This window comes from Nannospalax galili, unplaced genomic scaffold (genome assembly GCF_000622305.1).
Source record: "Nannospalax galili isolate Female #2095 unplaced genomic scaffold, S.galili_v1.0 scaffold892, whole genome shotgun sequence".
Classification (NCBI taxonomy): Eukaryota; Metazoa; Chordata; class Mammalia; order Rodentia; family Spalacidae; genus Nannospalax; species Nannospalax galili.
In genome coordinates, this window is record NW_008333311.1 from 3,639,289 (window position 1) to 3,658,450 (window position 19,162).

General features: G+C 36.2%; 1 protein-coding gene across 3 annotated transcripts in view; it reads right to left on the minus strand.

Annotated features, from left to right (window-relative positions):
* The window catches only part of Itprid2 (ITPR interacting domain containing 2), a 39,059-nt gene that overhangs the window by 17,325 nt on the left and 2,572 nt on the right, over nt 1-19,162 (minus strand). For 2 of the 3 annotated variants that reach the window (XM_017796878.2, XM_008827953.3), the window contains exons 3-10: nt 16,879-16,928; nt 16,013-16,069; nt 13,816-13,855; nt 13,641-13,739; nt 12,181-12,389; nt 10,645-11,348; nt 3,727-3,799; nt 235-323 (exon numbers count right to left, since the gene is read on the minus strand). In XM_017796878.2, coding sequence (XP_017652367.1) covers nt 235-323; nt 3,727-3,799; nt 10,645-11,348; nt 12,181-12,389; nt 13,641-13,739; nt 13,816-13,855; nt 16,013-16,069; nt 16,879-16,928 — 1,321 coding nt within the window. Of the gene's footprint in view, nt 1-234; nt 324-3,726; nt 3,800-10,644; nt 11,349-12,180; nt 12,390-13,640; nt 13,740-13,815; nt 13,856-16,012; nt 16,070-16,878; nt 16,929-19,162 lie in introns of those variants that run through there. The other variant, XM_029561052.1, reaches the window with a different exon arrangement.

The window sequence follows — 19,162 nt, forward strand, 5'->3', positions numbered from 1 at the left end:
AAAAGACAAAAAAAAAAAATTTTTTTTTTTGAAAAAAGAAATTTGACTAGAGATGAAGAATGGGTAAAAGCTGAAATTTGTAGTCAAATGTTTACCTAACATCTACATTCCATATATTTTATTCTTTTCATTAGAAAAATAAAGTTAGACAAATCACCTTACCAATACTTACTGAAAAATCACCATAAAATGAAGAAGTTAATAAAAAGTACCTATTATAATAGGAAATTTTACCTGAAGATGATTAAGGGAGAGGCAGTCTGTAGAATCTTCAGCAAAACCACTGCTATCGGAATGCTGACTTGCAGTTCGTAACAGATGATCTGTCAGTAAAACACAGTTACTCAAAACCACTATAGAAGACTCAATTGCAGCATTATTATTATAGATATGATTCCCAACAGAAAGCATGCACCACTTATGCAAAATCATAGCTTCAGAGCACAGGAGGGAATTCAAATTAAAATAAAAGCTGAATCAGATTTTCTATCATAAAAATTCAGTATCTACTTGCTCATTAAGCTCTAATTATAATGTATTTTGGTAAATCCAATTTAATTTTATCCATAGAGGAATGCTGGGTAAAATAAAGGATGATTCTAATAAACACAGAATTCCCAAAGTAAAGAATTCACATTATGGAAATCTATTGACAGTTAAGAAGTGAAATTCTAAGTTTACATGTAAATTGTATAAAAAACTTCTGTATCTTCCTAGAAAGAATAAAATTAGGACCAATAAATTTAATAATTTGAAATGCAATGATATTTAAATATTTGATGTTTTAAGTGTGTATTTGTGCTACAAAACAATTCTTTCATAACAATTACACAGACATCAAAGATTTAATTAATACATAAGAATCCTCTGTTTATTGCTATGCCATAAAACTTTAACTTTTAATTAACAATAAAATGTATGTGTTTCAGTAACATGCTCACTAATTACAGCAAGCAAGAGGACAGTCCAGCTACAGCTGCCTCCGTGGAGACTCTACAGAACCCTCCTGTCTCAAAGATCCAGCAACAGGCTGATGAGGCATGCTCACCGAATGATCTGAATCATGTGATGAGACATGATATAACTGAGTAAAATCCAAAATGAAACTTTACTTATTGACATACCCCATTAGAGTCTTAGGTTTCATCAAACAGAGTGACTCCCCCCACCCATTAAAAACTTAGAATAATTCTGCAACAGTGTTATATTAATAAAACTATAAACTATATGAGCTATAAAGAAGCATTCCAGAGCCTTGATAAATTAAGACTGCTGGATTAGTGATAAAACTGAATTATATTAAGCTGCTACCACAAGTTCTAATGGGGTATTACATGAATTAAAAATGATTAGCAACTTATATCACAGGAATTATCACTGTAATTACATATCTACATCTTTGTGTGTATGTGCATGTGTGTGTGTATGTGTGTATGTGTGTGTATAACTGGTCTATGAGCCTTTAAAGGCAGGAATTTTATTTATTTTTAATATATTCTAGGACATAGACCCACCTGACAATAATGTTTGCTGAATGACTTGGCGATAACTCTTAATGCAGCAACAGAATTAAGCAGTTGTAGAAGTGATTTAGAAATAAAACTGCCTATCTGGTTGGACAAAGAGTTTTTCCCAGAAAGCCCAGAGAAGCCAGAGTGACCTGCTCAAACTCAGGTTTTCTCAAAGCTCTGCTGAATCTGCAGCAGAATAAGGCCTTGGCCAGTTCCTTGAGTACCATTGGACATCAAATGGTTTGGGTGGCAAGGTGGACTGTGTAGGCTTCAGAGTATAGGACAGTGGTCAAAAGCAGTAACTTCACTCCTCTGGGTAATGGGATTATCATGTACCATCTCATGGGGCTACAGGAGAAGGTGGGGGAAACTGTTCTGCAAGCTGCAATCACATCTGGCACTGTGGTCTCATCTGTAGTCCCAGCACCTGGGAGACCTGAGACGAGCTTGGGCGACACAGAGAGACCTTGTCTACAAAGTAAACTTTATTTAAAAGTCTATAGATCACAATCTAGGGACAATTCTGTTCCACAAAATGTAGTTCTCTACAGAAAAAAATGTAGAATTAGGAAGATTAAGCCTCTGTTCTGAAGACATAAAACACTATTTTAATTTAAATGCTAGAGGAAGCATAAAAGTGAGGAAAAAAGAAAATCTAGAAACTGTTAATACCAAAGAAACAAAACAGAAAATCTGCATATTCTCTTCAAGACTAAAAACAGAACTTTGTGTCCTCTATAACAAGAAAAGTGCTGGGCTTCTCAATGAGATGCCAGAAGCTAGCTGAGTCATTAAAACTTTCTAAGGCATTAGATATATAAATATCTTCATTTGAGATTAAGAGAAGTTTGACTTCAAAAATCCTACTATTAAAGTTCCATATGTATTGTTTTTATGAAACTTATGAAATGAATATTCTGCCAGTGATTCTAGCTCTGAAGTTATGATTAGTCAATGATATACCACGGTTGCCGAAATCTGAAAGGCTACCTTCGAAAATGACTAAAATATTGTTCATCTCCTCCTGTGCATGCACATACACAGCTCGCTCACTGTTACTTTATAGGATTCTGTTCACAAATACATTTAACAGTTTTGTTTATGCCATCAGAAATAAGAGCCAGAGAACTGAGAAGAGGAAAAACCTCAGCTGACTACAAATCGCATACATTGTTTTTTACCACTCAGAGCTCTCTCTTCAAACAACTCAAAACCATGTTCCAGTATTTTATCCTCTGACAAATGACAAGTTGCTTTGCCTAATACAGCCCTTGCTTATCCATCTAAAGCAAAGAGTTCTTGATCTCCTTATACCTCAGAAACAGACATACATATTTATGGACTTATGAAAGCAGAAAAATCAAATGAGAAGTTCATTTCGTATGTGGTGGAACAAGTGGACAGGGGCTCTCATTCTTTATTGCCATTCCGAATAAAGGGAAGTCACAGGCAAGCTGTCCCTCAGGAGTGATTTCAGAGATCAACAGAACAAACATGTAATCATCCATTCTAGGAACATACATACAAATCTTTGTTTTTAAAAAAAGCAGAGTGGTACAGCATGTGTAAAGTTTTAAAAATAAACAGTCCTACCCCTAGGGATCACTTAACCTCTTCCTCTTTCTTTCTCTAAATCTCAAAAGCTTTGTAAATTTCGAGACATCTCTGTCTTGTTGCAAGTTAAAAGTATAAGAAATGAACTCAAAGGTTCTCTGGTCAATAATTAATAATTCAAAAGAAGAACGATATCTACAGCCACTCACCTTTGAACCACAGTTTGAATTTATTTAACTTGGTTTAACTATTGCTAGTGAGTGACGATTTTTGCCAAAGGTATATTGCAGGTATTATACTTAAGAGATATATTTGCATAAAGAAAACCCAGAGATGGAGAAAACAAGCACAATTTTCATTATAACAATAAAAAAGTAGTCTTAATCTGTTTCAGTCACTTTCTAGTCATCCCTTGTGCAGATCTGAAAAATATTCAGAGCACCCAGAACTGTGTAATAAGGTCACTAGAGGATAAACAATCCAGTATTAGTTTATGAGCATGACAGTTTTTTTAAAACACACAAAAATTATACTATGAAATAATAACATACCCCACCGTGTGTTCCTAATTGTTTACTTTACACTGATAGGTAATGCCCTTTCCAAATCACTGGCTACACGCAAGAAAATGTCAGGGGACTAGGGGCAGTGGTCTACTCACCTCTTTTGGACTTGGTGAGACCTAGCTGGCAAGCAGCTGGCACGTGCGGTGCTTCTCCCTCTGTGCTCTGAACCTAAAACAGAGTAAGTAGTTAAACTAAAAAAGTTTATGGCAAGGAAGAATATCTCTTGGTAGTTATTCATTAACCAAGCCAGTCAACTAAAGTATACCAAATACTATATAGAGATTTTTAAACTGTTTTAAAATATTATTTACTCATTTTTTCTAAGTTTTTATTGAATTTTTGTGTATTTCATACAGAGCATCTTAATCATCCTCCCTTCCCCACTGGCACCCTCCCATAGCCCACCCCCCACTGGAATTCATGCATTCTGTCCTTTGTGTTAAGGCCTATAATGTCACATTAGTGTCCCCAGACATCCCTCAGTGCAAGTTCATCCACTGATGTCTAGTAAGCCTATCTAACGTCCTTTCCTTTAAGAAGCTCGGTTCTTCCTATTTTATGTGTAGGGGTATTCTGCCTCTATCTAAGTGCACCGACCCATACATGCAGGAACTGCAGAGGCCAGAAGAGGGAGCAGCCAGTGCTCTTACTGCTGAGTCATCTCTCCAGCCCCTATAGAGATTATTTTATTTTAAAATTGTCAGCATGTGCCACAACTTAATTTTCTGACCTATTTCCTGGCAAAACATAGCAACCTAGGTAGCAGAGAAAGAAAAATTACTCCATGAATAAACTACCTCATTTCTAAAATGTTGCTACATATGAAAACTGGCCCATACCAGAAAGTTGTCCAAACATTAAACTTTCAAGGAGCTTCAATCCGAGGAGCACCACAGCAGGGCATGACTGAGAAATATTTTAGAACACCATGCTCCACTGTGAAATTTTCTAAAATCCCACCATTTCAGGAATCAAATGTCACTCACATGTAGGAATGCCCTGTTCTGGGACAAATGTTCTTTCATGATATACCTTGGTATTTTAAGTGAAAAGGAAAATTTTATTATAACTAAAATGTTGAAAGGTCTTAACCATAAAAATCTCCCTAAAAACTATATTCAATATAGATATCAAGCCCACAAAAGTGCTTTTGTACTTGTACATCTATACCATTGAGAAAATTTTGATTCCTAAACATGACACCCTGTGAAGACACTAGCTAGCCATGCTAATATGTCAAGAGTAGACATTTGCGGGAGGGGAACATTAATTGCCATTACTTTATCATATCACAGTAAGAAAAATGGCCAAACACAGGTTTTCAAATTTGAATAAATCAGAGAGAAAATACCAAACAAGGTTTTAAACTGAACTCTGAGCTTTCAAGACATTCAAGAATGATGTATCATAGAACTAAGAAAAGTCAACATTCAAAAGAAAGATTAAATGATATCACTACACATTTAAGAGTTTCTCCGATTTGTGAAAACTTTATATTCTCCCATGAAGAAACATTTATGACTTTTTAAGAAACAGAAAAGAGTGAGCATTTAATACCACTCTCCTGTAAATAAGTTCTACTATTTCTTGCTACTGTGTAACTTTTATATTACTCAAAGCAATAGATACAAGTTCAACCGGAAAACCATTGTTTCATGTGCAAGGGAACAAAACACATTTTCTTTTTATATTCAACAAAACATCTATTATTAGCTGCTACTCAGGCCCAGAATACTACAGAGAGATTTCTAAAAAATAATTATCAACCAGATCAAAACAGTGCAAAAGAAATTCAGATAACTATTTACATTTTAGGAATCTTAGCTTAGACACTGCCAATGGCACACCCAATTTTAATCTCTCACTTTGAAATACAGAATTGTCAAATATTCTATTTCCTTAGACATAAAATGACCAAAAAGTGGCATGAATTTAATGAGCATACTTACTTCTGTGTACTGTCTATCCTTCAGTATATTACTCTAAGCAAAACAAAATCTCTCCTTTGATTACAAAGTCATCCATCAGTTGCAAGACAGGGGCATTTAAGTCTGAGAGGGTCATATTTTACTTACAAAACTACTGTCAGGATGAGTATTTTCACTCAGCAAAATCTTAGTATTAAACTGTTGATGACAGCGAGTGATAGTATATTTCTTAGATTTTATTTTGGTCACAACTGTGCAAAAGACAGTTAAATTTGAGCAGAAAAATATTAAGCAAATACTGAATGCTGATTTATAATGGCAAGTTTTCCTGGTGCTCAGTGGAACTCTGGTCACATGCTGCAGGTGGCCTATGATTAAATTCATAAGAAGAGAACCAAAGTAACTGAACTGAGTGATAAATAATGGAAATTCATTATACAATTTTCTCTAAACTTTAGGTAAGTTCAAAACTTTTCATAATAAAAAGGGGAAAACCCCACATTAAACAAAAATGACAGAACTGTTTGGTCCAAGTATTTTGGGATTTAGAGATGTACAAAAAGAGCTTGAGAACAGCCCACACAGCCCATAGCTTTTTGGATCAGTGTCTAGCTACCATGAGTTTGATTTCTTGGTGGCAATAACTCTTCTAGGTATAATCCTATTGCAGTGTGCTCTACAGAACAGGGATGTTTTGCTGCTCTAACCCTGCCCTTCCTCTCAGGTTTAAAAAGGCATGGCTTTGTTACTGTATAGACATAAACATAAAATAATGTTGAAATAAAATTGAAATTAAAGTATTTAGAAATTACAACTCTGTTTTGTAATCTCAAAAAAAAAGCATTTTTTTTCAAAGAAGTTGTGTAGAGCTGCATGTCAGTTCTAGCCCACTGTATCATCCTATTATCCAGTCTGACCAAATACATGGTATAGTTAGTTAGAAGTAGCTATTCCTGAATTCAAGTCTTGTTAATGCTGTTTACTGACTTCCAAATATCTGTGATAATTATCTGCTTTTTCTATTATAAAATAAAGATGAAAACTCCCCATCCCAAGTCCTTAGACTGATCATATGCACCTGCATGGGAACTTTGAAACATCAGGTAGAAAGGACATGACAGAAGACCCCTCTCAGCCATCCTCTACTGACACCTCCATTGCCTGAGAAGCTCTGGTCTCACAAGGAATATGACAACCCACAGAAAGACAGCGACCACCAATGCTGGAAAGTACTATGCAATGCTAAGTGGCAGGAAGATGCCTCCTCATTTGTATAAGGAGGAAACTGGGAAATGAATTCAAACAACCTTCTTTCTGCTAGAATATGATTCTATAACTACTTGTATGTTACCTTAAAGAAAAATCCTGAAGTTTTTAAACACACATACACACATACAGAGAGAGAGAGAGAGAGAGAGAGAGAGAGAGAGAGAGAGAGGCAGAGACAGAGAGTAAGACGTTTTCACTGTCAGGAAAAAACACACAAAGTATTGTACATAAAAAAACAAGTAAACTCAGTAACTCTGAGGCTTTGAGATAACAGACATTGGTGTAGGTATCACAGGTTAGAGTTCATATTCTTGTTTCCAAAAACCACAGCTAGTGCTGGGCTCAATGACACAGGTCTATTAATTGCAACATTTGGGAGGCTGAAGCAGGAGGATACTGTGAGTTCAAGGTCAACCTTGAACTATATAGCAACACCTTGTCTCAAAAAAGGAAACCTCACAGCCAATTTGGAAGACTAAATGAACAACTTAACTATTTCTCAAGTATTCGACTGACTTGGGCTTATTTTAAGTCAAACCAATAAAGAGTACATCTTAAAACTTAGAAGCTAAAAGTAATGACTTCTATTAGTCAAATCAATAATCGTATGAAGACAAGATTGGAAACAGTAACTAAAATTTTAGTATCTTAAGAAAGATTGTATATCCCTCCAATAATGATTCCATTTAACAGAAGATCATTTACAGTAAAGATCACAGCAGGCAGGGAAGCCCTCTTTCCTCTAGAAGGTAAGAGCTTTTGCTTCCACCCACAAAACATGAGCAACTGTTTATTCAACAGGATCACTTGATTTAACTGTGAATCATTCAAATTTCTAATGTATGACTCCAGAGTTACCATGAAATATTCAAATAAACCAACAAGAACACAAAATTTATCTAACTAAGCCTCTAAGAATTGAAAACTTTTCCCCACAACCCAAACAAAAACTGAGAAATCTCTAGCAGAGTTTGAGATTTCTGGATACTCAGACCATTCTCGAATGTTTTGTATAAGGCAAGCTGATTTTCAATGGAAAGAGCCTCTGGACATTTCCTTCCTTTTCTTACCATAAGGCATAGTGACTTGCACTCCCAAGCCTGGATCAACCTTATCATTTGTTTAGCTCTCTTCACATTTAAACATGTCTGCTCTTGGTCCTGGTTACTGTCACGTCTTACCTCCTATCTCAGCTGGTTAGGCAGCTTCCCGCACAGTATCACACTGCACAGCGTCGCCTACCTAGTATCCCGAGGTGCTGGCAGTCAGACTGAGAACTGACTTCCTGACAGAATGAGAGCTCTAACTTATTATTTACTTGCTGCTTATACAGGAAGAAAGTTCTCAACAGGAGTCCAACCTCAACCAAAGAGAGTCTGAGAGAAAAACAGTACTCAGCTACTTTGAATGGGATCTAAAGGTCTGTCTCAGAAAGATTGTTCTCTAGTCTGTCAGTATGATTCAAATCATGCTAAAGAGGAAATTAAAATAACGCATTATTTCCTTGCTTTATCCATTGTTCTACAAGCCTTCTTTAAAGTTCCCAAAGGGATAAAAACACAATTCTAGGAGGTTTTTAGCCATATTTTAAACATACATGAAGAATAAGGATTCACTACCCCTTAAAATTCCCCTTTTTATAATAGACCTATAATCTATTAAAAATAATTTTTTATTTGTTTTTGAGAAAATGTCTCACTACATACACCAGGCTGGCCTGCAACGTGGTACGTAGTCTAAGCTAGTCTCAAACTCTAGGTCTTCCTACCTCATGCTTCGGGGTGTTAGGATTTATATATACAACATCATGCCTGGCCACTATATATCCACTATATATATAGTGTATATAATATATAATATATATATATATATAGCTTAGTTATTTTTGTTAACTATTCTTATAACATTGTATGTTAGAAAAAGTTCACATTGTTTTTTCACTAATTTATTTGGTCAGTAGAGGGAGCAAAAACAAAAAAAGTTTATCAAAAAGTTAACTTGCCACCAAACTTCATCTATCACATAAATGTTTGTGAGCTGGGCATGGTGGAACAAGCCTTTAATCTTAGCACTTTAGAGGCAGAGGCAGGTGGATTTCTGTGAGTTCAAGGCCAGCCTGGTCTCCATAGCGAATCCAGGCTAGCTGTGACTATAGAGAGACCCTGTCTCAAAACAACCAAAAAAAAATAAATTAAAAATGGAACAAGGGGCCACACGATACTGGCTCAGTAGTCTTAACAATGGCTGTCTTCACACTAGAGATACCAAGAACTCTGCAACTGCTCGGTCGATCGGTGAGGCTGGAACAGTCACTCCCTACACTTTTGCTTAGAATTAAAATTCCAGAAATTATAAAAATTTTTACTTATTTGAAAACTCACATGTAGAAATGCTATCCAATCTGAGTCACCAACATCAAATTTTGAATTACCAACAACATAATTTGTATAGACTTTTATACTGCACTATTGTATTAAAGTGAAGAAACTGTCATATGTAATTATCACAGCAGAGGGGGCCTATGGGAAGGTAAGAATTCTGCTATTGTCAATGATTATTAGGACTAATTTAGACCAAAACATAGTGAAACAGGAATCAGTAAGTTTTAAAGATCAACAGTTTTTAAAACAGTCATCAAATTCTCTTCCATATTCATTATAATAAGGAACAAATTACTTTAGGAATTAAAAGAATTGAAATATAAAGTATAGGAAAAAAAAGAAAGAGAATAGCAGTTTACAAGAAGAATATGCTCTATTCCAAAGGGCTTCTAGTCCTTTTTTATTTCACTCTTTAGCTATAATTAAAGGATCAACAATATCCCAAAATCACAAGAAATGATAAATAGTTCTATCAGCAATTGAAAATTTACAGTAAGTAAAGTCTTCACTAATATGAAAGAAACAAACTCAGCTAAGAAAACATTATGGGCAGAAATATTTAGCCCATTTTTCAATCCCTAAAAAATAAGGCATATGATTCTAAAGTTACTGTGAATTATTATCAAAGCAAATCTTTCATACATTTCCAAGAGAAAAAATTTCATATTATTTATAGCCACCACACACACACCTCAGTTTCCTTCAGTGTAACATGAGGCACTACTGCCTGCTTCCCAGGCTGGGAAAGGGTGCTTCAGGGGCCAAGCACCTTCCACAGGGTTGGTGCCTGCCTGAAACAATCAGCTGGAACTCTTCAATACCAGTTCCTATACTCTAAAACGACTTCTAGTCAAAGCTCATGAGTAATTTTATCATTTAATTCAAACTTTTTAACTAGCAGGAATATCAATAGGTAAAAACAGAAAGTTACTGAATGTTGATCTTCTGGGCTTGCAAAGCCCTCCCTTCAGTGGATGATAGTCACCACTATCAATTCCCAAGCTGCCTTCACCTTACACTGACCACTGAGACACCTCAGGAAAAGCTCCACCGAAGATGTCCCAGGCAATTCAGTGGCTGAGACAGAGCTGTAAACCCATTTGATTTTACAATGTTTTTCACTATTATGAGTACTGATTTGAATTTGAATATACTGTCTCAAGGCTTTCTCTGGCAACAGTATCTTAGGCTTGAGAAAGGAAAAATGGTTGAGATCAGATGTCATCTGGTAAATGACAGAAGAACGTGAGGAGCTCCACAGCACATAGTTCTGTGACCAACCCTTGGTTTGTAAAATATAAACCTAGAAAGTCAACACGAGGATGAATTTTCCCAGAATGAGTCTGTTAGGGACCTCTCATTTCATAAACACTTTGTGGCACTTTTCTTCCTAGCTTCTGACTTAGAAACTGGTCTCAGGAAACCTTTTACTTACCTCTTCCATTTCAAAGGAGTCCTTCTGCTGTGTCATAATATTTCTTATGGATGGGATTGTCAGAGGTGCACAAGGTTCTTTTTCCGACGAGGATACATGCGCATCTCTGAGCTCGCTGCTGTTCTCCAACTCCCTGTGGCTGGACATGTTAAAATCACAACCCTGATCAGAATCTGTAACAACAGATTTCTGGTGCAGTTTATTCTCGTGACTTTTAGTTGCTTTGCTTTGTTCACTTTCCCTTTCTTGGCTAAAATGACCTTTTGCTTCATTAGAAAGTCTGTCAGCATCAACACTCTCTGTAACGGTGGCGGAACTACCTGAAACTTCTTCTTTGACTGTAGCCAACATTGAAGAGGAGTCTTTTTTCTTCACAAGTTTCTGAGACTTGGGATCATTCTTACTGCCACTTTCTTCAGTCACTGAAACATTTAGAATCTTGCCTTTTTCACTAGTGGGGGAAGGAGTACCACCTTCTCCTTTCTCTGTTTTATCAACACATAAGTTTAGTTTTGATAGTGTTTTCATTAAACGGTTTGCAGTATTGCTTCGGGTTAAAGGTGGAGGGGAATCAGTTGTCTCCTTAGTAGAAGTCACTGAGGACATACTTCCAATTCTTTGCAGGGGAGTCCCAGAAACTTGGGAATATAAAGAAGAAAAAGCATTGGCCACAGTAGTAAGCACTTCAATTTGACGAAAACGGCCTATGAAAGGAAAAAAAATGTACATGTTTATAGTCAAGCATGAATATATACTTAATAGGCAGTTTAGAAGTCTAGTAAGGGAACTTAGATCCCAAATATTATGAAATCATATTTTCCCCAAGTTAACACCTAAAACTTGTCTACATTCATAGGGTAAAGAAAAGGAAGATTTTTAAACACTGGAATGTATAATTTTCTCAAAAGTTAGAAATAAGCACAAAGTATGATGACAGTGCTGCATCTAACAGAATTAGCTATAGATCTCTAGCTGTGGTTTATGTTTAGGTCATGGGCTCAGTTAAGAATTTCCCTGCACTTTCCTAAGAAAATGCACATCAGCACGTATTTTACACTGAACTGGAAAGCAGAATTAAAGAACACCTAGAATTTATCCATGGGCAACCTTAGAAGAATCTTGTTTTGAACCACTATTAAACAGAAAAAAATCAGCACAGATCTGAGAAAAATGATCAAATTGGCCAAAGCTACTCAAGATTACAGAAAATGCTGTAAAATTGGATGATCTAATTTAAAATTAACAATTAGCATTAATTTAAAATGAACTCGTCCCCTACTTCTCTCCTTTTTGAACAAATGCAATTTGGAGATATAAACAAAGTTTCACAAATAAATTATGGTAAGAATTAATGAAGAAGGAATGAAAGAATAACCTTTATAAATAGAATAATAAAAATTCAGAATGAGTAAAACAGCTATTCTGTTACTAACCTCATTAAGTAACAGTCCACTGCTATCCTAAAAATAAGAGAGGCGCTAAAACTAAGACCATCTGGCCTAGACACTACAATTTTGGAAACACTAAAAGTCTTACTTGTTAAAGCATAATTTGGGTTCTCCACTTCCATCCGTTGCATTTGGGCACTCAAAAATACTTTAATGTCTATGCCTCTGGCAAAAGACGATGAATTAAAAAATCTGGAAGGAATTTTAGAAGCGATATCTGGTTCATCTCGCCCAAATCCAAGATTATAAAGAATTTCTTCAGGATCTTCCTCATAAAGTTCCAACAATTCTGAAACACTACAAAAGCCAAAAAAGAAACACAAAGACATAAAGTATAGTCCACATCCAATCACCAATGAATCCACAGCCCTCGATCATGGTTTCCTCAGCTTCTGTTCTTTAATCTGTCATTTATTTCAGCATCCTACTACACCATGCAGGATGGCACACAACCTTAGAAAGGGTGCACACATGAATTCTCTCAGGTTGCTAGTGTTGGTAAAAATAAAACAAAACCTAAAACCTAACTCATAAGAAGAAAGAACTGTCAGATACTCTCTAAGGGAGTCCTCACCTTATTTTTTTGGTCATTTTAAGGGATTCCCAATAAAAGAATTCAATTAAAATAATTAAAACAGATGAGGCATGATAAGGAATAAATGGATTAAAGACAAAATAAAAATGGAAAGCACCCTAAGCAGCTCGTACAGTTTTGGTACTGAGGAGCATGCTTTGAAACTTGAGCTTAGCCAACTATCTTTGTCTTTAGGGGAGACAGCTGCCCTAGGAGGCAAGGAAAGCAACAAGCCAGTGTTAGAAAGGGAGGAAGGAGTTTTCCTTCAGTTCTCCCCGCCCCATATCCACTCAGGAAGTGAGAAGCATAAGGCAAGAAGGACATAGGTTACAGAGAGAGAGACCATCATGCTCTGATTCCATTGGGAATTCAACATTCATTACTCTATCCTAACATACACCAGTGATAATCCAAGCTTTCTAAAGCTCAATGAAGAAAATAAGAAAGTTAGAGATGGAACTTAAACGAAAGGATGCTTTGCTTCAGAAAAAAATGTTCACGCTGTGATATAATAATTTAGGTAACAACTTAAAACTGGTTCCATAGGCCCATGCAGTAGCTGATTTAATGTACATCTCAAAGATATTTGGTTTAACATGTTGAAAAGAAATTAAGCCTTACATATCAAGCCACAAATTAGAGAGGTTTATGCTGATTTTTGTATCAAAGTTACTCAATACTAAAACAGGACAGGGAATTTTAGTTCTCTGCAAATAGAAGTTACTCCACTGTGGAGTTTCTTTTTCAGGATATTTACACAATTCAAAATACTCACTACTGAATTCCAGCACTCTTACATACACATCTATTGTTTTTTACTTGCTTAACCCCAGCTTTTTGCATAAGAAGCTCCTGTTGGTTATAATGGTCCAGTAAACACTTTAGGTTCATACTATCAAGGTCAAATCTCAGGCTGGAAAGGTATGGGCGGGTCACTTTGACAGCAGTCATCACACATCTTCATCATGTGTTACCTTGAGACTGTGCCACTGCTTTTCCCAGATCCAGTAGAATTCATACTTCTCCCTTTCTGATGAAACTGGAGTCTTTTCTCTTTGGCCAAGATATTGTTGCTGTAAATATAATAACATAAAAGTTATTTTCAATCCTCTCATTTTTATAAAGGACCAGTACAAAAGAGCTACATACCAGTTTTCCACTTGAGCATCGCTTTCATGGAGGTGATTGGCTACAGGTAATAAATGGAGAGCACAGCTTTTAGAAGGATTCAAATCGCAATGGCACAATTACCAAGAAAACAAGTTACCACAATGTCACAGCTAAATAGCTAATATGCCACAGTCTTGTGTTGGCTCATTAAATCCCCATTATTAAACAAACCATATGTGTCAGTAAGAACACGACCAACAGCTTTTGGAGGTTTTCTGGATCTTTTTACATTTATTTTTCTGCTTTTAGTTGTGTGTTTAGAATAAAAAGATAAATGGATAGCCAATTAAACTTTTGTACCAGGTTGAAAAAATAATGAGGAAGATATGCAGCGCATAGGAGGTATCTGCAGCACTATTAAATGCAACCTCTTAATGACAACTATCTTAAGAGCAAAACAGGCCTGAGTACCATTAAGTTTAGGAATAATAACCAAACATTTCTAATGTGGTTTCAAAATGAAAGCCAATCTTTATGTAAATAACGTGAAATGTTCTATCCCTTTCATATAACTTTTCCTTTAAAAACTTCCTCTCAACTGTATCCTAGATTAACAAGGTCAAGCAAATACTTGTCCATGTTTAGAGTTAAATTTATAACCAAAAAATGAGATTTAATAATAAAAATATCCATTGCAGCACAATTCTTTTTATTTCTGATCTGCAAGATCGTGACAATTTTCTGCTTCTCTATCATCCCACAGAATGGTGTCCCACACACAGCACTCAGGAAATACACAAGTAATGAAAACAGCCTTCAAATACTTCTTAGGAAAATAACACAATACTATACTCTTTCAAGTGATTCTTTTATTGGGTTCTGGTTTTCAATAAAAATCATTCAGTATTCTGAAGTTTCTAAAGCATATATCCAAAGTGCTATTTACAGTAATGTTGAGATGCAATTTAGTAAGGTATTGACAGCATTTTCTCAAAAGTACTGACTGGGAAGCAGGAAACAGAAAACTTTATTTATTCCTTGAAAAATCCTTTGACAGAGTTAATAAAAGTATGTATTTTAAAATTCCTGATGTTATAAGATACTAAATAAATAACATTTCTTACAAATGGATTTAAAACAGTAAAAGATCAAGGATATTAAATTAAGTGGATAAATTCACTTTTCATTAACTTGTAATTTTTAAGCATTTAACAAAATTCTTAATTTTTTATATAAACATATACATACACTACACACACACACTACACACACACGCACACATTTTAATACAGGGTCTCTATAGCCCTAGTTGGCCTGGAAGTCACTATGTACACCAGGCTGGCCTCAGTCTCACAGAGATCCCTGCCTCTGCCTCCCAAGTGCTAGGATTAAAGGTGGGCGTCACCAAGTCCAGTGTGAAAATGCACGTATTAATAACTGTTCTATTTAGTCATCAATAACTATTCTACCTGATGAAGTAAAACACAATCAGTGTAGATTCAGGTGTGATGGCTCACACCTGTAATCTCAGCACTCGGGAGGCTAAGGCAGAAAAATGTCAAATCTGAGGTCAGCCAGGGGCTACACAGGGAATTCAAGGCCAAGGCTATACATTGAGAACTTGTTTCAAAACAAAGTAAAAAAGCTTCATAATCGGTGAGCTATAAAATACATTTTTAAATATCAGCAAAATAATTTTTTTAATGAAAACAATTTTACATGATGGGAAATTTATTGGGAACCTATAGAAAAACAACATACAACAAACTTTTAAAGTGTTAATGTGGTCTGAAATAGACACCAGCATAATGGTCTAAATTCGATCAACGCCACTATTTTGCCTGTCCTTTCATCTCCTAAATCTCAGGAAACAAGGCAGGGGAAAATACAGAGAAAGACGAACTGCAGCTGCAAGTACGAATCCACTTCCCACTAAAGTAAGCTTCCATTTAGTTTCTCCTGTGTAAATATTTAAGCTCCTTTCCTTCTTCAGGACAGTTCTCTCATTTCCTTCACCATAGCTCTGTCACAAGCACTGAATCAGGAACATGCAGCTACAGACATTTCATAATGGTACCTCAGAGCAATCCTGACAGTGATCCTGCAGGTTATGACAGTGTGATGTGAGCCACTGCCATGATCTTCAAATTTAGCCCCAAGGAGCCGAATCTGACAGTACTTCTTCCATCTGAGATAACTAAAACTACATAAAATATAGGTCCTCCCGCAAGCATACCTTCAGCTCCCAATGATAAGTCATCTTCAAAGCTTCCTCCGTTTCTCACAAGCACACCTAAAGAAAACATATGAAAATGCAGAAACTGTATCCTGGTGCTCCATTCTTCCCTATCGCCGTGCAAAATCATTGTCTTAATTAAAACAAACTGACCCAGCAAAACGTTTCCTAAGGGACAAGACAATGTCTCAAACCTGTATGAACTCAGAATTTATTAAGATTATGTCATTTCAAGAAGCAAGCATAAACTTTTTTTTATTGTAAAGAAAAAATGTGGGCAGGTTAAGTTCCCAGAAGTCAGGGCTCCAGGCGACTCTACACTTACTCCTCCAAAGGTTCCATGGAAAACCAGACCCCGAAACAGTCATTTTTCTCACACCATCATCTTAAGTCAGGAGCTCAACTAGATTTTCCTGACACTGTAAATGCTCTTTATTCGTCTTGCCACTACCTGTACATTCTTGTTGTACTTTGAACTGGAGAAGTATGTCTTGTACAGGTGCTAAAATTTCAGGTGTGGCTATTTCAGCTAATGTAAGCAAAGAAATGCTGTACCAAGATTGACCTAATTCATTCAATACGTACTTTCCTTATATTTATATATCACAGTCTATATTTAATTTGACTTTATAATATCTAACTGGCAATAAAAATATAAGTATTGCATTGTAACAAAGTTTGGGAAACTTCTTAAATTCACTCTTTTATGGCTCATAACAAGGATTTTCCCTGTGGGCTTCTAGCTCAGAATGACATATTTTACAAGTATAAACCTCACTTATGTAATTCATACATATGCTGTCACCTAGAAGACAAATAAAAGAAGACTCATTAAATGGAAGTTTAGAAAGAGAACTTTCTCCTACCTTTCAGAGCACTGCTGCTCTGCTCATCCAGGGAGGCGCCCAGAGGGGTGCTGCAGGCACAGAAGCAGAGAAGTCTCAGACTTGTGAAAAACCATTTGCACAAGTGTCACTGCACAGCCTCCCTTCAGAATTACAGCTAAACCAGCATCTTAATCAAGTGAACACTCCTCCCCAAACACAGGAGGAATGTGAGTGGCTTACATAAGGAATATCCTCCTAACTAAGCACATACCTATTGTCAAGTCAGTTTACCAGTAATGACTTAATCACAGGTCTGCTCTGCCAGCAATTAAGAGCAGGAATGGCGATTACAAATGGTATAAATTGTTATTTTTCTTTGCAAAGAAGAAAAAGAAGAAGACAGAGAAGGGGGAGGAGGAAAAGAAGAAAAGAAGGGGGAGGGGGAGGAGGGGGAAGGGAGAGAGGGAGAGGAGGGGGAAGGGGGAAGAGGGAGGGAGATAACCACCAGGAACACCACCACTAGGCCTTAAGGAAATGTTTCTCTAAATCCCTTCCACAGCAACAAAAACAGTACTGGAGGAAGAGAAATCTGCAGTGGCAGGTAACTCTAGTAAAAACAAACAGTTAAGTGGAGTTAGAAACAGGTTCAAGAGTTTTCTTGTATCTTGTCTGTCAATCTATTACTGACATTTTGCAGCAGGACCCAAGAGCCCCTCTACCTCAACAAAACCCTTTTTTTCATATAAATGGAGGAGGCTGAAAATCTCTTTCTGCTTTTAAACTTTAAAAAAAACAAAAGCACACTTTTCTTCATTTAATCTGAAAACGACTAGTCAGCTTGGGAATCAGTGCTAAGAATCAGCCAATGCTTGTTTTTCTTACAGCCTAAACACAAATGTCTTCGAATTCTTTTTCAAATACAAAAATACTTTCTTCTAAACTACTTAGCTTTAGTTACTTCAGTTACTGACACACAGTTTTATTCTGAAGGTTCTATTCTGTGATACCAATTTTTTTTTTTTCAGTTACAGTTTATGCTGGTAACAATTTGACAATCTGACATGGGATCAATCAGAGTATTGGTTTCAAAGAAATACTACTGAAATGCCAACTAAAAGGGCAAGGAGACACTAAAGAAAAGGTGGTTTTTCAAAATTTAGTGCTTTGAGATATAAAAGAATCATAAGCAATTAGCATAAGGGCTAACAAAATTTAAGTTAGATTTTTGCATACATTTTAATGTATATCTTTAAACACTTTCTAATGTACATCTTTAAAGAGTTTCTTTTTCTTCCTCATGGCTCCTTAGTTAGGCCAAAACATTGTATTTCTGTCTGCAGCTGCCTCTGCTGCTCTGTGCACTAACAGAAAACAAATAGGCAGAATATCACTGGCATTCTCCTCAAAAACAAGTGCTCTACTCATTTAGCTCTCTCTCCCCCAAATCCTATCAGAATTTCTGTGGCTTAGTAGAACTCAACTCAAGCAATCTGTTCAGTGAAAAAAGAAATGATTATCACAGTAAAGACTCCATTTAAGGAAAGAAAGTGCAGTATCTTTACTGAGAATATGGGCAGCAATGAGAAAACCAGGTATTTCAGAGCTCATCAGGAGGAAAATGCTGTTCTTCAGGTCACTCTCACATAATATACAAAATACACTGAAGCCCAAGTCTAAGAAGGGCTTGAAATTGCCTTTTAAAAATGTAAATGCAGATCTCCTAGCAGTCAAAGCTGCAACAATATAGCCAAGATGAAGATTACGTGTTCTAGCTTTCCCAGGGACAGAGAACAGCTGCGTCTATACAGAAGAGGTGCAAGTGTAAGAACAAAAAGGAAATCTTTGAGAGAAGGACAGGGCTACAAGATCTGTACACATTAAGTCAAGTTTAGTAACAAAATTTCTGGAATTTTCCAGAATAACTGTGTCCTGGTCAGGGTCAGCATTTTCCCATTTTGTTTACCTGAAAAGATGTACTTATTTACTATTTATGTGATATATCCCCTTCCACAATCCCAATTCCTAAACATTATAAAATCACTAAATGTTATAAAATAATGTGACTTTTTTCTTTGACTATCTACTTGAATTAAAACAGTAAAACACTACAAATTTTAAGACATATTTTAAAAGTAAGCCAATACTGTATCTAGTACTGAATTGAAATAGAGCCTGAGAGTAAAGGTTAAAAGACCTGAGTAACAGCACTCGGGAGGCAGAGGCAGGCGGATCTCTGTGCGTTCAAGGCCAGCCTGGTCTACATAGTGAGTTCTAGGACAGCTGGGGCTACAGGGAGACCCTGTCTCAAAAAGACCAAAAAAAA